The sequence below is a fragment of the Phyllostomus hastatus genome, unplaced genomic scaffold, assembly GCF_019186645.2.
Source record: "Phyllostomus hastatus isolate PE091 unplaced genomic scaffold, TTU_PhHast_1.1 phas_scaffold_345, whole genome shotgun sequence".
In the NCBI taxonomy this organism is placed as follows: domain Eukaryota; kingdom Metazoa; phylum Chordata; class Mammalia; order Chiroptera; family Phyllostomidae; genus Phyllostomus; species Phyllostomus hastatus.
The window spans coordinates 12020476-12042483 of record NW_025334024.1 but is presented as its reverse complement, the minus strand read 5'-3'; the positions used below and the strand labels follow the sequence as shown (position 1 = coordinate 12042483).

The window sequence follows — 22008 nt, the reverse complement described above, 5'->3', positions numbered from 1 at the left end:
AAACCCGTTAACCTAGATGCACAGAAACAATGAGCAGGGCTTGCTGAAGAGAAAGATAAAACTTTTAAAAACTCTTTTTATTGTTTATGCAATTACAAGTTGTTTCCACTTTCTCTCCCTTTCCCCACCTCCACCTAGGGAAAGGTAAAACTTTTACTAAAGAAATGATATACCCGGGGTGTGACTGCCCAATTAGGAATTTATGGTCAGATCACCCTGTGAGGTTACTTGCAGTTAGATTTATCACAGCACCTCTTTTTTGATCACACTATTTCAGCTCCTCGATTTGGAGGTCAGACCAGGGGCTGAGTGATGCTTTTTTTTTAGCACTCAGTACTTGAAAAATAGTGAGTGAATGAGTGAATGAAGGAATGAGAATATGGGTGTATGTGAGAGGGGCATACTGCAAAATGCAAGCTTGGTGAACAAATATTTATTGAAACACATTACGTCCCAGGCCCTCTGGTCCATGCCGGATAAAAGGTAATGAAACAGGAAACTCTCCTTGGACTAAGAAGTTTCTAAAATCATTACTTTTTATTGCATTATTCCATTTCCATTTCTGTATCTTTTCACCTTTTATCACACAACTAATGATTTTCGGGATCACATTTTAGCTAAGGTACCTACTCATTTACTTAAGTCCAAAAGACGTTTTCATCTGCTGTCAGAAAATTATGGACAGTGTGCCAGGGCGCCGTTTATCTCCAAACAGCAAAAAATCCCCCAAATGCTAAGCTTCCTGATCTTAGGGGTCCTTGGATGGAGAACCTCGTAAAGAACGAACACAGTGCCCAGCAGAGGGTGCTGTGGGGGCAAATTTGAGCCCGGAGGGGAGCTTGACCAGTGACCCTCAGAGCCAGGTAGGCGTCTTGAGTAATCTTTCGTCTTGCTTGTGTTTCCTTTCCACCCCCTAGAGCCTTCGCCACTCCTCCCCCATAGGTGGTTCCCCCTGCATAATTAACCACTTTCAGGGACTTAAAGAGTGTTCTCTTTGGAAAGACGCCTTGCTCCTGTTTCTGACGATTGGTACTTCAGGACACTCAGGCCACAGGCCCGCAGGGGCTGGGTGGTTGGGTGGGGGCCTCTTGAGCGTCAGCGGCGAAGCGCTGCAGGGGCCGGGAAGGGGTTAAGCCGGCGGGGGGGAAGGGGAGGGGGCGCGGGCCGCGCCTGCGCTCTGCCGCCCTCCATTGTCTACACGGCTGCGAGGAGCGCCGGCGAGCGCAGCCCGGGACCTAGCGGGGCGGTGCGGCTGGCCGGCCGGCAGCAGCTGGAGCGAGAGCGCGACGTGACGCGACCGCGGCTTCCCGAGCTCCGCTTGGCCGCCCAGCACCGCAGCCAGCCCAAGGCCTGGAGGGGTCCGGGTCGCCGTCCACAGTCGCGGCGTCCTCAGGCGGGGGACGCGCCCGGAGCCCCCAGCCCTCCTCGCCTCCTCCTTTCGGGCCGGCGGCCTCCTCCGGCGTCTCCCCGCGCCCGCCTGCCGCCTCCCTCCCTTCTTCCCTGCGGCTCCCTCTGCTTTCGGGAGCCCGGGGGCGGCCTGTGGCGTTCCGAGCCTGCGCCGGACTGCGCCTCTTTGGACCTTGAGGGGAAACATGCGCTTGGCTTGGATCGTTTTAAATTCTTAGTTTGGGATCCCCGCCCGCCTGCCTCTTCCGCCCCGCGGGTTTTCTTTTCTTTTTTCTTTTTTTCCCTCCCGATCTCCTTTTTGACTCCCAACCCCTTTATGCTCGCCCAACCCTCCCCCTGCTGCTGAGAAGTGGGGGAGGGCTTTGGCCTCCAGGTTCCCGCCCCATCGGGGCTCGGGCGAGCATGGGGGGCAAGCAGAGCACGGCGGCCCGCTCTCGGGCCCCCTTCCCGGGGGTCTCCACTGATGACAGTGCTGTGCCCCCGCCAGGAGGGGCGCCCCACTTTGGGCACTACCGGGCGGGCGGCGGAGCCATGGGGCTGCGCAGCCGCTCGGTCAGTTCGGTGGCGGGCATGGGTATGGACCCCAGCACGGCCGGGGGGGTGCCCTTTGGCCTCTACACACCCGCCTCCCGCGGGACCAGCGATTCCGACCGGGCGCCGGGCGGTGGAGGGTCAGCGTCGGAATCCACTTATGCCCAAGGCAATGGTTACCAGGAGACGGGCGGCGGTCACCATAGAGACGGGATGCTGTACCTAGGTTCCCGAGCCTCGCTGGCGGATGCTCTACCTCTGCACATCGCACCCAGGTGGTTCAGCTCGCACAGTGGTGAGTCCGCGGGTGGTGGAGGCCTCGGAGGGTGGAGTGCAAAGGAGGGCGCGCGTGCGGAGGTTTCGACGTAGAGTGCACGACCTGGATCTGTCTGTTGTCCCGTTGGTTCCGGAAGCCAGGGACGAATGGGATACCGACCCTCTAGAAAAGAGGTTTTCTGTGAGGCTGTGGAGCCGGGCGTTTTTGGACTTAAGGCGTTGGTTCACTTATGGATGGGCAGAGTGAAACCTGCCTATTGAAGTCCCACTTATTGGCAGCACCATCCTCAGAGAAAAGGTCTTGCTTATATACAGTCAGCCTCGGTGCTTTCTTTCTGTAACTGCATCATTGTGCCTACCTCACTCTTGCCAGACAGACAGATTTACCAATTTGACCAAGCTGGGCGGTGTCTCCTAAACAAAGAGTGTGAAAAGAAATAAAATTGGGGCCAAGTGGTGGTTGGATTTGGGCTCTCACTCTAGCTGGGAGAGAGGGGTGCTCAGTTTTGCCACCCTGCTGGAGATCTCTTCGAATTGTTTAAAATGGAGCAGCTAGCAGGCTGCTGGCATAGACAGGTGTGGCCTGCCGAATGGAGGCCCAGCCAGGGAGCCTCCTCCCAGGCTTTGCAGGACTAGGGCTGTGGTCACCCTTGCTGCATGCAGTAGGTTTGGCTACATGACTCTCACATCCCTCCATCTTTTTTTCCTTCCTCTCCATGCTAAGTGCTTGGTCTTCCAGGTAATCTGCATCTTTTTGTATGGAGAGGTGGGGTTTTATTGCCAGGTGGTTGGTACATGACAGGGGAAGAGGAGGATTCAAAGAATCTGGATGAATTCATGTTGTGTACTTCTGGTGACTAGCCAGGGAAAAGCTGGAGGAGGATTTCCCAGGCTTTGTCTGGCAGGAGCTTCTGGAGGAAAACAGGTCTGTCTGCTCAGCTAACCTGAGAAGCCAGGTTAGGCTTCTAGAAAATTGGCCAAAAGAGGTGTGCAGCCACTATTTACTAATTGGTCTTTATTTGGGGGAATCGGTCGGATTTTTTTTTTTCAATTCTATAAACTTTAATTTGTGAAAAAAAAATTTCAGGGGGGAGAATAGTGACACTTGAAAGTCTTTTGAATTGCTAGGATGGCATTTTATTATATGTACAGGTCTCTAGATACCATTGAAGCTTCTCAGACTTGCATCAAACTCTTCCCTGAATGAGATGCAAGGCATGACTGCCTGTAGCACTTGTAGATGTGTGATCAGCTTTAGGTGGACGTCTTGAAATTGATCATCTTTTTCATAAAATTTGGTCCAGAGTCTGCTGTATTTACAAGATGATGTGGTTAAGTGTTTAAAAGAACTGTCATAAATATCAGATTTTAAAATTGAAAAGCACTGTAAGAAGTTTCTCTAAAACCACAGAATTTTGTGTGTTGTAAAACAAATGCAACCAGAGGCTTGTCTGGGGAAGGAGTTCCTGATTGCTAAAATTTCTTGTATGTCTTTTACTAGAAAATTCTTTTCCCACCAGGTTTCATGCTAGAGTTGTGAGCTTACAATTGGATTCCCAAATTTCAGATTCCTCAGCTGTGAAATCTTTGTTTGTTTTTTCATCCAGTTGTGGTGAGGGCAGGAAGAGCCACTGAACCATGGGAATACAGGAAAAGTTGGAGCATATTAATCCCTTAAGGGAGTAATATAGTAAAGCATATGTTGGGGGCTGCTATTAACATTTTGGGTAGTAACTTTCTTGATGGGACCATGCTGTCCTTTTGAAAGACATTGAGCATACCTAGTCCTACCCACTACATGCCCTCAGGAATTTCCAAATGCTCTTGATGGAAGCATGGGGTGGGGGTGGGGGGTACCACCCAGACCAAGAACCACTGCTCTAGGAATTCATTCTTTTGCCCTGGCCTGATAGCTCAGTTGGTTAGAGTGTGGTCCGTTACACCGAGGTTGTTGGATGGCTACCCAGTCCCCAGTCAGGGCACATACAAGAAGCAACCAATGAATGAACAACAAATGGTTTTTTCTCTGTCTCTCCCGCTACTCCCTCTCTCCTTCTCCTTCCCCCTCACCCTATCCCCCTTTATCTCTCCCTCTGTCTCTCAAATCAATAACTGAAAATTAAAAAAGAATTTGTTCTTTTATTCAAATAAAGTAATTAGTTTTTCCTGTGCAGTTTATTTGAGATGAACCTTCATACTACCGCACTTCTGCAGCGGTGGTTCTATCTTCCTGTCTGGAACATGCCAAGGGATCTTCTAGGACATCCCTTTCCTCTTTTGTTCAGTGTTATAAGAAGACACTCATTTCTATTCTGTAGCCTATGAGTAAGGTCTGAGCAGTTTTTACTTTTGCGTTGTAAAAGCAGAAATCCTTACTTTTGTGCAGTAAGGATTTCGCTGCACAGTTGACTAGATGCCTGGAAGTTGAAGTGATGCTCTTGCTTGTGTTTTCCAGGTGCTTTGGAACTCTTCATGGGCAGTCAAATAAGCAGGGGAGTTCAGTGTGTAGGAGGCTTCCTCAAAGGGAGTGAGCTGATGTATCGGGGTAGAATCGTGGGGTCCCAGCTCCAGGGAGTAGCTGTGACCTCAGGTGAGACACATCTTCTCTCTTGAGCCTCATCTTTGTTATTTTAAAAATAGATGTGTAATCCCCACCTGCCAGCCTCCTAAGGTTGTTTCCCAAACCGAGTGAGGATTCATAGCGGTCAAATTTGTCTTCTCTTCGTTCCCAGACTTTCTTGGGCTGTGACCCTCACTCATCCTGTTCCCTATGCCTGGAATGCTTTTCCTTTCATTCTGTAGATCGATATCTCTTTCTGATCACTTAGGGTTCAACTTAAATTTGTCTTCAGAGACTGGCCTTAAAAACTGGCTCCCTCCTGTTTATCTCTCCAGTCACTCACCTGTTACCTTATTAGAATTTATACTTTATAAATATTTATTTACCTGTTTACTTTCCTGTTTAGTTTGACTAAATTTTAAGCTCTACAGGAACAGAACTGTGCCTCTTGATCACTGTTGTAACTCTTGTACTATGTGTGCTCAGCACAAATACTGGTTGAGTGAGTGGAGTTCCTTGTGTCCATCATCTTATGTAATCATCACTATAACTCTGTGAGATAAGACATTTTATTCCCATTGTACAGGTGAGGAAACTGAGGTGTAGGGGAGGTTAAAGAACCTACACAGGTTAAATAGCTAATAGGTGGTGGAGCTGGGATTGGAATTCTGGTCTAGCCACAGTCAGAACTTGGGCTCTTAATGATTACACTCGCCTGCCCCCCATCCTAAAACAAGGAAGCCGACAGTGTCCTGGAAGTTGCGGTGGCCTGTGAGTCAGAGGACTGTGCTTATCTCCTGGTTGGGCTACTAACTGCCTGCCTACTTGTGGCTTTAGGCAAGTAGGTCATTCAGCTGTAGAGTCACCATTTCTTTTTCTTTTTTTTAATTGATTTTTTAGAGCAAGCATCAATATGTTGTTCCACTTATTTATGCATTCACTGGTTGATTCCTGTATGTGCCCTGACCGGGAATTGAACCCTAACCCTGGCATATCAGGATGGTGCTCTAACAAACTGAGCTACCTGGCCAGAGTACAGGATACATATTATCCCCATCTTACAGGTGAAGAAAATGTAACTCTGCTCTGTAGCTTGTTTGGTTAGAATACCATACTGATATGCCAGGGTTACGAGTTCAATTCCCGGTCAGGTCACATACAGAAATCAACCAGTGAATGCATAAATAAGTGGAACAACAAATCGATGTCTCTCTCTCTCTCACATATATATATATATATATATATATATATATATGCGTGTGCGCACTCACACACACACACACACCCACCCCTGCTTACCTTGTTGGGTCTCCTGAGATAGTGTTTAGAAAAGCCATGTAACATTCATAAGGAGAGTGATGTTCCTTTGGGAGCGCTTCTCTTATAGTTCTCTGCCTTCTTTCATCTTAGAATTTCCTGGGCATTGAGATTTAGAGCTGTGTGAACTGTTTCCCCGAAATGGAAGCGAGTGCTCTCTACTGAAATCCAACCTACACTGACAGGCCGCTCATAATAATAAATGCCATTGAGAAGAGCTGCTTTATAGGGTCAGAGTTAAAGAGTCCATTCCTTTCCACATTAAAATGTAAGTTTTGCTGCAAGGTGTTTAACTCCTAATAGTATCCTGTCTATCTCAGAAGATGGATTTCTAGATGTATGTGTGTGTCAGGGTGGCGGCGGGGGGTGGGGGGGGGGCAATAGAGGATCCACCATGTAGGAAGGAAGAGGTTGCCTGTTTTCTGAGTCCTACTATAGAATGGCCTGAGGGTTTCACTCCAACTTAGTCATGTGTATGTGTACACATGCACATTCAGAAAAATCTGAACTATGCTCTGATGTCAACAAGCCATCAACTGGGGCCGAGAGAAAGGTGACTTTTCATAAGTCTTTAAACAAGCTAGCAGGATAGCTCATGGTTCTATTTTGCTGCCATACTAGGGTTCTCAGGTGATTTGATTTTCTGTATTCTTGAATAATTAGGGAGAGTTGCCAACTCCACTGGGGTGGATCAGAAAGCCTTTTCGTCCTCACCATGGGTGTGCGAGAGGTGATGGTCCTTTACGTGGTTTCTGGAGGAGGAAGTGCCCCTGGTGGTCTCCCAGGAGCATGATGGGTCTCCTGCCCAGTAAAAATTCTGTTTTTAATGAAAAAAAAATTTTTTTTAAGCATTAAGCAGGGTTTTCATGGTTTAGCAGAGAAACTAAACCATGAGGGCTTAGTTTCTATAAAATAAAAGAAGTTCCCTCGAGGAGAAGATAATTTTTAAGAAAAATCTTATTTATTTTTCTTTAGAGAAAGGGAAAGGGAGGGAGAGAAACCTTGATGTGTGAGTGAAACATCAATCGGTTGCCTCTTGCACGCCCCCAACAAGGGACTAGACAGACAACCCAGGCTTGTACCCTGACCGGGAATTGAACCTTGCAGGCGGGCGCTCAGTCTGCTGAGCCACATCAGTCAGGGCAAGGTGATTTCTTGAAGGTCAACAGTTAACTCTTACTCATTGAGGTTTGAAGGGTGTTGCAAGAAACAGGTTTTACTCTAAAAGTATTTATTTTATGGGATGTGTACATTTTGCTACTATACAAAGACACACCCCAAGTAAGTCACAAGGAATACTCTAAACCAGACTACTGTTAACCAAAGAAATTCAACTCTTAATTCCTTTTGGGAAAAGGAACGTGCTTTGTATTTTACAAATGTGATATTCTGCCGAAGCTTATTGGGCACTAACATTTCAGAGAACCCACATCTAAAACTAAATTTTTTTGACAGTTTCAAAATCGGAAAGAACTTTATAGGGAAGTGGTCGTAACTTAAATGGGTTCTGACCCTGCTAAGCCTTAAGCAAGGTTGTTTTCATGACAGATGGTCGCTGAGGTTGTGGTAGTAGAATCTTGAAGTTAACCCAAAACCTAAATCCTAATCTCAGTTTTTTAAAAAAGATGGATGAGTATAAATTGCCATATTTCCATCTGTTTCTTTTCCAGGCTCTGTCATGGTTCCTAGTGATTACTGTGGGTATAGGTTTGACTATGAGAAAGAACTTAATAGATTCAGCAGTTTGTTTTTTGAAATCCTCACCAGAGGATATTTTTATTGATTTTTAGAGAGAGCGGGAGGGAGAGAGAAACACTGACAGGCTGCTGCCCGCAAGCGCCCCAACCAGAGTGAGCCTACAGCCTTTTTGGTATACAGGAGGACGCGCCAGTCCGCTGAGCCACCTGGTCAGAGCTAGATTCACCCGTTTTAACTTCTGACTCTTACGTGCTCATTAGCACATGGTGTATTCTTTTCTTTTTTAAGTTTTATTTGTTTTTAGAGAGAGAGGAAGGGCAGGAGAAGGAGAGAGAGACAAACATCGATGTGCGAGGACCTGGCTTGCAAACCAGCTATGTGCCCTGACTGGGAATCCAACCGGTGACCTTTTGGTCTGCAGGCCAGTGCTCAATCCGCTGAGCCACACCAGCCAGGGCAAAAGCATGAGACTTTTTATGTGTGTGTGTGATCTGTTGTGCTAAGGCATTTATTTATTCAGCTGGTACTTATTGAGTGCCTCCAGTATTCTGGGACCTGTGCTAGGTGCTGGGGATATATATGTATTAGCAGGGTGATTAACATTACTTCCGCTCTTTTTGTCCACACAAGAATGTCCAAACCCGAGAAGAATTTTTATAAAATTTGTTTGAGCCAAATGGAAGATAGCCCTGGAAGCAAGATCTCTCCAGACTGAGATAAATGCTTCCAAGAAATGACAGTTTGCAGAATTGAGGAACCTTAAGGAAGGTTACCTGAAGGTGGGGAAAGCAACCTGGGGATCAGATTACAGGATAGTTAACATGAATACACTCTCTCTAAGAGTGGTTTTAGAAGGCGGGGTCTGAAAAGAGACGCTTTAAGGGTGTGTTAACCTGGATTCACAGAGGCAATGGGCAGGGCTTGCTGAAGGCAAAGATAAGCCTTTCACTAAAGAAGGTGTATGCCCGGGGCCTGACCACCCACCCTGACCTGCCCTGGCAAGAATTTACACCCTGTGAAGTCACTTTCCCTGCAACTCCTTTCAGGCCGACATTTGTAAGAATCTTTGCTTCCTTGTTCTTTAAGAGATAGTCGGAATATTGCAGCTTGTGTAAGATTTTACCTTCTTCCTCAGTTCCTCAGTTGAATAAACAGAGAAATTCAGGATTTTGTCCATGAGGCTGCTACATGGATGATATTTCTCCTCTACTCTTCATTCACACTATTCATTCTTTCCTAAGCTCTAGTTGTGACCGGGGCAGGTGACCTTTTCTTTTTGGTTCCAGTCCAGTGCCTACTTATTGCCTACTAAGAAATTCCTCACCTGTCCCAACACAGGTGGTCCTCTGTCTTCTCAATGAGAATATCAAAGGGTTGTTCTGATATTACATTATCTTTTAAGGTTAAAGTTGATTTGTTTGCATGTAGAAGAAACTAGATCTGGGGGTCACCCAGATGATCTGGGACAGAGGTAGGAGGAGAACCGAAGACCCTAGCCCCAGCTGGCTTGATCATTTTGCCCACATTTCTCAGCTCTTTTTGATTTGTTTCCGTCCCTAAAAACTTTTTTTTCCTTTGTCCTGTTGAAAAGGTGTGTTTCCTTAGTAAAAGCTATTAAGATTCTTTTATCCCCAGGCCTGCCCAAATACTCTGGGAATCCTGCGAAGATCTGAGGGAGTCCAACCTAAACCAGCGAAGTACTTGGTCTACCATAAATACAGATTGGCTTTCTGTGATAATTGTTCTGCTCTATTTAGATCATTTATACTGTTAATGCCCTCTAAGGTATAATGCTGTGTAAGTCAGCTTTTCAAAAGAAACTTTTCTGTAACACTGCCCATTACTGTAGTGTGTATCACCAAATACCGGTGTGTACCACATGTTACTAGATTTCCTCTGTCCTGGTTGGATATGGCTGAACCAGTCATACCATTGCAACCATTTGCTCCTGAGAACTATGGAAGTCTAAGGCCTGTGATGAGGACTGGCTTGCAGGCCAGCTGCCTTCCATCTTTTTTTCTTTTTTCATTTTTTTAAATCCTCACCCGAGGACATTTTTTCATTGCTTTCAGAGAGAAAGGGTGAGAGAGAAACATCGATGCGAGATAGAAGTGTTGATCTGTTGCCTTCTGTATGTGCCCAGACAGGGGATCATACATGCCTGAACTGGGTATTGAACTTGCAACCTGGGCATGTGTCCTGACTGGGAATTGAACCCTCAGCCTTTCAGTTATTGGGATGCAGCTCCAACAAACTGAGCCACACCAACCAGGATTGCCTCTTATCTTAATATCTGACGAGCCCAGTCATGTTGGGTCTGTTTAACTGATCCATTTGCTACCTCATCTCTCAGCTCAGAGGCTAAGTGCAACATGAAAGCATAGAGAATCTAGGCATATCCAGTATTTTGAGGTGTAGGGATCTCCTATGAAGTAGCAGACCTTTGAGGAATAGTATTATGAGCTGTTCTGTGTTTTCTGTGGCTTTGGAAAACCTTTGGATTCTTCTACTGAAAATCTGTTTGAAAAAAATATCTTTTTAATGAAACAGTGTGAGTCACAAAGCAGGCACTCCTCATAATAGCATTTCTCACCGGGGAATTTTTGGTAGCTGTTGGGGGAGGGATTTGAGTAGGTTGTGGATGATAAATCCCTCAGTGGAACATAACCAGAGGCTGCCATATCAGAACTCTGGTGCTTTCCTTGCTGACTGTGAGCCCTGAATTCACAGTGCAGGACCGCAGAATAGAATGGGAGGCCTGTGCTCAGTGAATTGCCACCGCAGCATGACCAATGAGATTGGAGTTTCAACAATCAAACTCAGTTCATTAAAACACCATAGTAGTATAATAGGATCATGAAACGGAGGCCTTGGGTCAGAGGGCTTGAGGCCATTTGCAGGGAAAGCATCATATTTCTGGATTAAGGGATGGCTGTGGACCTAATGATGAGAATTTAAGAATTACACGTGTGCCTTCTTTTTCCATATTGTAAAATAGTGGCACTGTGCTTGGCACTGGCCGTGGGACTTCTTTACAAAGAGGATTCATTCAAGGTCATCTGTGTTCTTAAGATTTTAGGTCTAAGCCCGGCTGGTGTGCTTCGGTGGATTGAGTGCCCGCCTGTGAACCAAAAAGGTCACTGGTTTGATTCCCAGTCAGAGCCAGGTCACTGGGTTGCAGGCCGGGCCCCCAGTTTCGGGGGTGTGCGGGAGGCAACCAATCTATGGTTCTCTCACACATTGATGTCTCTCCCGCTCTTTCTCCCTCCCTTCCCCCTCTTTAAAAATAAATAAATAAATAAAGTCTTAAAACAAAGAGTTCAGGTTTAATAAAGCACTTAGAATGACACCCAAAGTGAACATCACCCAGTCAATCTCTTCGTAGGATTGTGAAGAGGAAATACTGGAGATATTAAGAGTTTAGAACAAGCCAGGATTATAATATCAACACCTAGAACGCCCATCCTCAACCTCTCGACCCACCCAAACCTGACTTTTGACTGTCGCCAGCCTCAGTGACCTGCAGTTCTTTGTCCTCATGTCTGAACCACTGTCTTACATAAGCTACAGAGGACGTGCTGAAAGGTTGTTACAACTGTGTTAAGATTTACTTTCCTTTGGAAAGCCATAGCCATCTCCACTCCGCGTTTTCCTGGCTTTGTACTTTCTTCAAAGCCGCTTACCAGTTCTAAGCCTCTGGAGTTCAATAAAAGGGAACAGGAAGTTGGTGTTGGTGCCTAAGAGCCAGCAATAACTAATAGAGAAGAGGAGACACGCAGGCACAGAACTGGGAGGGTGGTTCTGGGCCTTGAGGCATGAGGCCTGCAGGGTGCAGACATCCTTCAAAGATGACTCTAACCAATGCTTTCAAACAAGGAGAAAGCAATAGGAATCTCTGCTCTGAGAGGACTGATTTCCCTAGGTTGTATAGTAAAGGCTCCAGATTTTTTAACTGGTGGTATAATTACAAACCATCTTGCCTAAGGAGTTCAAAAACACTTTTAAAAAAACGATTATTTTTCACAAAATAACAGAAACGACTTCCCTGCCCCTGTGTTCCGTGGGGGCCTCTGGGTACGTCCTGTCACGGGACCGGGCTGGAGCCTGACCCTTCCTTTTCCTGTCCGCTCGCTTTTATGAGTTGGACTGTAAAGTGTCTCCGTGCTGTGATGGCAAAAAGGGGAAGTCACACGGCTTCGTGCCACTTCAAATTTGGTTTCACGGGCACATTTCAGGACATCAAATAGTGGCGTGACTCTGAATGGGAGCTCTGGTCTCTTGGAATCTTTTCAAACAGTGAACTATTTCAGGCATTCAAAAGGGATAATGTACTTTACCTGCCAAGCAGATTAATAAATAAAACATTGCAGAGGCAATTGAATGTACCCACCCTTTCCCACTTCTCTCCTTCCCTCCCCAAAGGTAGCCACCGCACTGACTTTCCTGTTCGGCATCCTGCCTGTGTTCATAGTTTCACTGCATGTGACTGTCCGAACCAGTGTTCACCTAATTTACGTAAACTATCGTAATGTCTCTGTCCTTTCGTGCCCCTGTGTGCATTGACCTCGGAAGAGGTCTGAGATCTGTAAATCCACTGTGCTGCTTACTGTTCTATTACACGTATCTTCACTGCTGTACTCTATTATGTGAATATACCACAACGTTACTATTTGTGGATCTATTATCTATCAATGAATGTTGAAGTTATTTTCAGTTGCTTTAAGAATGTCTTTCTGTTTCCTTATATACTTGAATGAGAGTTTTTCTAGGGTGCGACCTTAGTCAGGAAACAGCTGGGTCATAGGGTATATGCATCTTCAACTCTTAATCTAATATTGCCCAGTAGGTCTCCAGTGTGCTTGGGTCAGTTTACACTCCCCAAATAGCATATTTTCACTTGTTTTATGTCCTTCCCAGATCTTGATATTGTCAAAGTTTAATTCTTGTCAAGCTGTGATGGGTGTGAAATGATATATTGTTGTGATGTTACTTATATATTTGATGATGAGTATTTCCATAAGTTAATATATTAATATTGTGTATTTAATCACCATGTTTTCTCTTCTGTGAAATGCTTATTCAGGTCTTCTACCCATGTTTATATCGGATGGTTCATCCTTTTCTTGCAGGTTTATATGAATTTGTGCTTTGTTTTGTCTTGGGATAATTCTTTGTCATGTGTAATTCAGATGTATTTCTCCCCGTTTGTGGATTATGTCTTTCCTCTTTTGGGATTTCTTATGGTTAACAATTTTAATGTAATTAAATATTCCAGTGTTTTCCCTTGTGACCTGTGTATTTTGTGTCTTAAGGAAGATTTTCTTTTCCTGAGGTTATAAAAATATAATCTTATATTTTGTTCTAAAAGTTTTTAGATTTTGTCTTTCATATTTAAGTCCTTAATCCATAGAGAATTAGATTGTAAGGTAAGGATATTTTCTTTTCTCCATTTGAATAACCAGCTCTCCCGCCAACAAGTGAGGAAGGAAGGGCCAGTGAGGGCTTCCCCCGGGATTTGCGAAGCCGCCTCCCTCACAAGCAAGCTTCCTTCCAGGAGTCACCCCTTCCCGGGCTCTTTGTTCTGTTCCCCCGGTCAACTCGCCTGTCCTCCTGCTAAGACTTTCTTAATTCCTAGAGCCTTGTCTTGCTGCGCAGAAGGGCAAATCCTTTCATCTTGTTCATTCTTTTTCAAAGCTCTTTTGTCTAAGTGAAGCTTTCTAGGGGACAAATGCAGAATCCGGAGAGAATCAACAAAATGAAGTACCAAGTGCTGGGAACTGCCTTGTTTATAGCTGGGATTCCTAATGACAGGACATCTGGCAAACCGACCCTAATGGGCAGTTTCAAATTTTTTTCCCTACTATAGTGCACAAACAATAACATTTCCGTGTTTCTTTGTATTGCAAGCAGCAGAATAAACAGTTCTGTATGTTATAGACAACAACAATAAAAACAACAAACACTGGTTAGCTATTCTGGGCACATTTTGCTTCCAGATAAATTTTAGATACAGCTTTGTCAACTTCTCTGGGGGAAAGCCTGTTAGTATATTTATTGGAATTAAATTGAATTTATTAATTGTCAACTCTGAAATTGAGTCTACCCATGACCCTGATGGAAGTGGACTTACAGATATATAAGACCCCTGGCTGTGTAGCTCAGTTGGCTACAGTGTTGTCCCCATACACCAAGGTTGCAGGTTTGATCCCCTGTCAGGGCACATTTGGGAATCAACCAGCGAGCATAAATAGGTGGAAAAACAAATCGATCTCTCTTTCTCAAAAATCAATAAACAAAAATTAAAAAGAAGTGTCGTGTTTGGTTTTGGTAGATATTTTTTATTCACCCAAGGATATGTGTATTGATTTGAGAGAGAGAAATAAACATGGATGTGAGCAAGAAACATCAATGGGTTGCCTCGCATATGCGCCTCAACTGGGGATCTAACCTGCAGTCTAGGCTTTTGTAAGTGCCCCAACTGGGAATTGAACCCCCAACCTGTTGGTGCATGGGGATGAAATTCCAACCGAGAGCCACACCGGTCAGGGCTTTTTCTGACTTCTTGAGATAGACCCTATGTTACTGACTTTTCAATCTCCTTTTCTAATGAAGGCCTTTAAGGCTCTAGATTTTCCATTGAATACTTCTTTAATTGAATTCCATGATTTTTGATATTTGTGTTTATCATTTAGTTCTAGGTATTTTATAATTTCATGTATTTTTTTGATTCATGAGTTATTTACAAGTTTATTTTTTTAACTTGCAAACATTTTTTAAGTTGGCTTCCAGCTTATTGCATTATAGTCACAGAGCAGTCTGTATGATAGTGATTTTTTGGTTTTTATTGATACTCAGTTTGTGGCCTATTACTACATGGTCAGTTTCCATATACAAGGTCTGTCTGGAAAAAGTCCAGCCATTGTTGTTGTTGTTGTTTTTTAAAGATTTTATTTATTTTTAGAGAGAAGGGAGGTGAGGAAAAAGAGAGGGATAGGAACATTGATGTGCAAGAGAAACATTGATCAGTTATCTGTTTCTCGTCCTCCATTGAGGACTTGGCCTGCAACCCAGCATGTGCCTTGACTAGGAATTGAACTGGCAACCTTTTGGTTCTCAGGCAGGCACTCAATCCACTGAGCCACACCAGCCAGTGCCAGCTATTGTTAATATAATAAAAATGGCTTGCATGACACAACCTGGCAGGCAAGGAGAACCGGCTGGAATGTGCATGTGTGAACAATGACGACTTCACTGTACCAGTCAGTGGGGGCAGTAGATGCTGTTGAGTGAGCAGGTGTACTGTGTGGCTGTAGCATTCAAAATGACTGAGCAAGTAGAGCAATGAATTTGCATCAAATTTTGTGTTAAGCTTGAACATTCCTCTGCAGAAACTATTTGGATGATTCAGAAGGTTGCTTGTGCATCATGTCTCGTGCAGTTTTTTGCAAAACATCAAATCACCTAGGGTCACCTAGGTTTGGTGTCCTGCAACTTCTGGCTTTTCCCAAAACTAAAATCTCCTTTGAAAGGGAGGGGATTTCAGACCGTCGATGAGATTCAGGAAAATATGACAGGGCAGCTGATGGTGATTGGGAAAACTCTGTGAGGTCCCAAAGTGCCTACTTTGAAGGGGACTGAGGCAACATTGTCCTGTGTACAATTTTTTTTGTGTCGTTTTCAATAAATGTCTGTTTTTCATATTATATGGCTAGATACTTTTTGGATCATATATTGTATTTGTGTGTAAGATTTTGTTCTAATTGTTGAGTAAGAGTTCACTCAGGTCAAGCTTATCAGTTTTGTTGTCCAAATAAAGATCTTAGTAAGTTTTAGTGTACTCACTCTACCAAATTCCTGAAAATCTCTCTGTGACTGGATTTGCCAACCTCTCTTTATAGTTCTGTCAAATTTTGCTGTATATGATTTGGGGTTCTTTCAAGTGCATAGGTTTTTGGAATTCTATCTTTCTGGAGAATTTTTTTGTAGAGAGCATCTTTATCCCTAATAATATGTTCCCTTGGTATGTTTTGTTTGGTATCTAGGCCAATTTTCTTTTTGTAAATATTTGCCTGGTATCTTTTCATATCTTTTTACTTTCAGTCCCTGTGTATTGATGTCTTAGATGTGTCTCCTGTAAATGACAGTCAGTTTTTTTCCACCCTAACCTGGGACTGTCTTAATTGGCAAGTTTAGTCCATTGTGAAAGTATGGTTACAACTATATCTTACTTATTTTATTTTATTTTTTTAAGATTTTATTTATTTATTTTTGGAGAGAGGGGAAAGGAGGGAGAAAGAGAGGGAGAGAAACATGATGCGTGAGAGATATATTGATTGGTTGCCTCTTGCATGCCCCAACTTGGGACCTGGCCCACAACCCAGGCACGTGCCCTGACTGGGAATCGAATTGACGGCCTTGTGGTTCATAGGCGGGTGCTCAGTCCACTGAGCCACACCAGCCATGGCTGTTTTTTTTTATTCTACCTGTTATTTTAATCTTCTCTTTATTTGTGTTTTGCAAATTTACTATCTGTGTATTCAGGGTTTGATTTACTTTAATTTATCCCGCTTGCTGTTTGTCCTTGAATCTGAGATTTCATGTCTTTCAAAGCATCTGAGAAATTCTCAGCCATTCATCTTTTCAAATTTTTCCTTTTATTCTCTCCCATCTTTCCTTCTGGAAATCTTTGAAGTTATACCTTCTTATTGTATCCCTTACCTTTCTTAAACTCTTGTACTTTCCAATTCTTTATCTGTATGTTGCACGCTGGGTAATTTCTTATCTCCACCTTTCATTACACTAGTTCTTCACCTGCTCTGTAGCCCACCCACTGAATTTTCAATTTTATCGAACTACATTTTGATATCCTTGGAATAACCTGGTGGTTGTTTACTTATTGCCTTTAGTTGTGTAAAAACAGACAAACAAAAATGAGTGAACCACTTGTTTCTGTGGTTCTAGTTTTCCTTTTTGGGAAAGTTAAGTGGGGTTGGTTAGTTGCTTTCTTTTTCCTCCTGTTCAAAATTTCCATGAGGCTGTGCCCCTGGCGTTGCACCGCTGAGCAGCGGAATGAGGGAGGCAGGAAGCTGGAAGCCCGTCATTTTGTTCTCCGCTCCCAGAGGAAGAGCTGCTCCTGAGTCATGTAGGGAAACCTTTCAGCACTGTACCTCTTGGGAGATCACAGCTGTGGCAAGGATCTGTTTCTATGGCAACAGGAGGCTTAATCTTTTTCTGTACTCAGGATGTGCAGAGGGAAGTTACAGGATAAACTTTCCAATTTCTCAGAAGGCTGGATGTATTATTCCCTTCTCGACAGCACTAACACAGTAGCAGCCAGCCACATGTGGATATTTAAATTACAGTGAATTAAAATGTAAAATTTAGTTTCTGAGTCACAGTAGCCACATTTCAAGTGCTTAATAGTTGCAATTGCTAGTGACCACTCTGATTGGACAGCATAGATAAAGAGCATTTCGGTCATTGCAGAAAGTTCCATTGGACAGTGACAGTGCTGTCAACTCTCCCACAGTATTTTTCACCTCCCCACACCCCCCAGTATTCTTAACAGTACATAGAGAATTGGTAAACGTGTAGTTCCAGAAAGCGGATGAAGTGCACCTGTTGATACCCCACATCTAGAAGTCTCCCTTTCAAGTTACTGCCACTCTGCGCCATCTACTTGTAGGAAGAATTCTGAGAGGACATCGCATTCTAAAAACGATTTATGGGATGAAATGCTAACCCCAAGCGCACTTGTATTACCTAGAATCTGGTGCCATGGGAAGAGAGGAAGCCGGGTAAGCAGAAAGGTGAATGAACTTCCGTTAGGACCCTGAAGAAACATTACTGGATGGGTATACTGATTTTATGCAGTTGTGATTAAACTGAGAATTGGAGGATGGGTTTGTGAGGTGACTGGAGAAAACCATCCCAAGGTCTTATTACTTGAAAATTGACTCAGGCTGGAAACTCCTTGTAATGAAATCATCTTTCTCCACCCCCTTAAATTGCCATCTCATTCTCCTTGGAGTTGCTATAGAACAGTTAAAGATTCTCAAGAAGAGAGGCCTTCTTCCTTCCCCTGCAACATACACGCGCCCACACCTCCTTCAAGTATAGCACTGTTTCACAGGACTGGCTCCAGACAGACTGAGAATAGGAGCAATGTGGGTCACACCAGCCCTGCCCCAACAGGCCACGCAGAGAGGGAAGAGCTGCTGACCCTGACCTTGTTCTTCGCCCAGGGCAGACATTGCTAAAACTTCACTCTGTTTTTGTTTTTGTTCTTTAAGATTTTATATATTTATTTTTAGAGAGAGGGGAAGGGAGAAAAGAGGGAGAGAAACATTGATGTGTGAGAGAGATATCTCTGTTGCCTCTGGATTTTATGTTGTTTTTTGTTTTGGGGGGGGGGTTCCTGTCATTTCTAGAAACTAATTGTACTTGAAAGTGGTACTATTCACAGCAAATACATCCTACCCATCCCCAGCCATTGTGCCTGTTTAGGCAAGGAAGTCATGATAAAGTAGTAATAGGTTGTCCACGAGCTTGCCCAGAAATGCTCTTATCTGTTTATCTCTTTGCCAGAGAGACTATACTATTTGATCAAAACTTCTCTGTAAGTTGTGATAAGAATACCACAGGGAAAGATCACAAAGTCCCCTCCTGTAAATGTAGTCTGTTCTCCTAGAGTGATTAAATGATCGGCTAGGAAAGAGCCCAGAGCTCAGCCTCAACTGCAGGACATTCGGCAGGTTAATTACACCAGGCAGCAGGATTCATAGGAGCCCTTGGTCAGGTCTCTCCCTGCCTTAATTTCTGAAGCATTGCAAATGTCTAACTTGCTCCAGAGTTCATGGCTCTGTCCCATTTTTCTTCCTGATGGGATGATCACTTCTGTCATAGCTAGACTTAAAGCCTAAGAAATTTTTATCTTGGATCCACAGTCTGAGCTACTGTAAAAGGAAATACCAAGTGGAGACCCCCGGGTGGGGGGTGGGGGTGGAGACATTTCAAGCCAGGCCTGTAAGAGGGACCTAATCACTCAGCCTGGGGGCTTTTGCTGCCTTGGGGTGCTGCAAACAGAAACGCAAAACCGGCAGCCGACTGGTGGGGCCTGCAGCAATCCACTGGGACCCGGACACTGTCTGAGATGATATCCCACAGGGGAGTCGCTCGTGGGCTCAATTCCCACAGCCTCATAGTCTGAGTAGCCGTCAGGGGACGGCAGGCACTGCCTGATTCTCCTCTCCTCCTCCTGTGACCTGTGCAGTGATAAAACTGCCAATAACCAAGCACCTTACTTGACGTGTTAAGAGAAGTCTTAGCCTGTTCCTAAATGAACATGTGAAATATTCTGAAATAAGAAAAAGCATTCTCTCAGGTGTTTTTTAAAGATGTCATTATTCTGTGTGACTCTCTGAGCCAGCTGTGGGCAGGAAGTAAAGGTGCTAGCCCTGAAGCTGGAAATTGAGCTCCGGATGAAGTCGAACCCATTGCCCAGCCGCAAGGTGGATGCTGATAGAATTCCTGGGAGCTTGCAGCCCTTCCGGATGGCACGTGTCATTTCTCCCGTGCCCCAGAAAGTGGAGAAGCAGGAGCAGAGTGGCACAAGTACTTGGAAAAATTCTGTAATGATTTGAGCTTCAGCCAGGCTTAACACTTGAGTCTTTGAACTCTTCCCTATTGGGACTCTTGCTTTTTAACAGTCAGTTTCTTTTAGAAATAAGACACATGCATAATCTTTAAAAACAGTCTAAAATAACAGTGTTACTAATAGCAGACATTTATTTATTGCTTACTCAGTGCTAGGCACAGCTTATATAAATGCTTCTCCTGTATTAACTCTTTCAGTTCTTACCGTGTGAGGTAGTTATTTGTTATCATTCCCATTTTACAGATTAGCCAACTGAGCCCCAGCAGTGAGGGAACTCGCCCAACATTCCACAGCTAGAAAGTGATGTGGCTCTAATAAATGGTATCTGTACAGTCATTAAATTGTAATCCGTTTGGCCATGCCCCAGAAAAATTAAATTTTGGGAATCTTTCAGCCCTATGTCCTCCCTACCAGTTAGGAGCTTATAGCTTTCTTTGTAGTTTTATAAAAATGGTGGAGAAATGAAATAACATCTTGTTATCTCAGCCATGAGAGGTGTTGCCCTCGATTGCATTTTTCTGCTCTTTATCACATCGTCAGTCCTCTGGACAATCTCCGATTCCAACGGGACCCTCGGCCCATTCACCCTGTTCCTTTCCCCTGTTCCCTTCTCCCTGTCTCTTAGCCCATCGTGCCTTTATTTTTTTCTTCAAATAGCTTAAATTCCAAAGTCAGTCATAATAATCACTGCCTCATGTAATACCCTGTCATTCTTCCTCCCCTCTTTTGCTTTGTCACACTTGCTCGGCTAAATAAACCACAGCCCTGGTTAAATCCCAGACTGCCTACGCTGTGGGCGTGCTCCGGGGCTGCAGGAAACACCCAGCATGTTCGCTGGCCTCACTCTTCATTTGTGACTCAGTGAAATTTATGAATAAATTTGGGGAGAGTTAACAACTTAATATTGCAACTTCCAATCCATGAAAGTGTTATTTCTCTACATTTATTTAAGTGAACTTTAGTCAATGCAGCAGTGTTTTGTAGTTCTATAATAAAGAAAGGCCTTGCACACATTTTAAAACATTTACCTCCGAAGTCCAGTATTTCCTGTTTGTTTTTTTTAATTATTTTAAATTAATTGTGGTAAAGTTCACACAGCAAAACTTAACCATATTCACACTGTTTGCATGACCAACCTCCAGCTCTTTTTCATCTTGCAAAACTGAAACTCTGTTCTCTCTCATCAAACAACTCAGCTCCCCATATCTGCCTCCCCCAGCCTCCGGCAGCCACTGTTCCACCTTGTTGCTGTGAGTTTGACCACTCTTGCTGCCTGCCTCATATAAAATCACATGGTATTTGTCGTTTTGTAACTGGCTGAACATCCTCACGGATAGTCAGAGGAACATCCTCGGGGTTTATCTGTGCAGTAGCAAGTGCTGGAGCTTCTTTCCTTTTTAAGGCTGACTAATATTCCACCACGCGTGTGTGCACCACATGTTCATTCACCGACAGACATGTGGGCTGCTCCCATCTTTTGGCTACTGCGAATAATAACGCTGCCGTGAATGTGGGCGCACAGCTCTTTCTCTGCGGCCTTGTTTTCACTTCTTTTGTGTACATACTCAGAAGTGGTATTGCTGGGTCATATGGTGATTCTATTTTTAACTTTTTGAGGAGCTGCCATCCTGTTTTCCACAGTTGCTGTACCCGTTTGTATTCCTGCCAGCAGTGTACATCCCCACCGGTGTGTGTTAGCTCTTGGCTTTCGGATACTGGGCATCCTAGCAGGTGCGAGGTGCTGTCCTTGTACTTCCCCAGGGATCAGTGATGTTGAGCATCTCTTCATGTGCTTGTTGGCTGTTTATATGCCTTCTTTGGAGGAATGTCCATTCAAGTCCGTTGTTCATTTTTTTTAGGATTTTATTTATTTACTTTTAGAGAGGGGGAATGGAGGGAGCAAGACAGGGAGAGAAACATAGATGTGTGAGAGAAATATCCATTGGTTGCCTCTTGAGCACTCCCAACTGGGGACCTGGCCTGCAACCCAGGCACGTGCCCTGACTGGGAATCCAGCCGGCAACCTTTTGGTCCACAGGCCGGCACTCAGTCCACTGAGCCACACCAGCCAGGGCCTTTGTTCATTTTAAAATTGAATTGTTGAATTGTACAGACTCTATATGTGCTGGATATTAACCCTTTATCAGATATATGATTCGCAAACATTTTCTCCCATTTCATAGGTTGCTTTCCAGCCTGTTGGGCCCCTTTGATGCACAGACGCTTTTAATTCCACTGTGGTTCAATTCACCTGTTTTTGCTTTTGTTGCCTGTTTTTTCTTTTTTCTCACCATATCTGTTGATGGCATTTTAAAAACTTTTTTCCTAGTTTGCTGCTAGTCTGTATAAATACAATTGATGTGTATATATTGATCTTGCTAAATTAACTTAACCGGTTCAGTAGCTTTTGTGTAGCTAGTCCATAGAACTCTACCTACATAATTACATTATCTGCAGATCAAGGCAGCCTTACTTCTTTCCAAACCTGAATTCCTTACTTTATTGCACTAGCTAAGATCTCCAGTACAGTGTTGACTAGAAGTAGTAAGACAGATCTCCTTGG

At 44.2% G+C, this 22008-nt stretch overlaps 1 protein-coding gene across 2 annotated transcripts in view; it reads left to right on the top strand.

The window, feature by feature from the left end:
* Positions 1-1102: 1102 nt before the first annotated feature.
* The window catches only part of ZNRF1 (zinc and ring finger 1), an 89867-nt gene continuing 68961 nt past the window's right edge, over positions 1103-22008 (top strand). Inside the window, exon 1 of one of the 2 annotated variants that reach the window (XM_045819143.1) lies at positions 1103-2233. In XM_045819143.1, coding sequence (XP_045675099.1) covers positions 1810-2233 — 424 coding nt within the window. In that variant the 5' untranslated portion in view covers positions 1103-1809. The remainder of the gene's footprint in view (positions 2234-22008) is intronic. The other variant, XM_045819142.1, reaches the window with a different exon arrangement.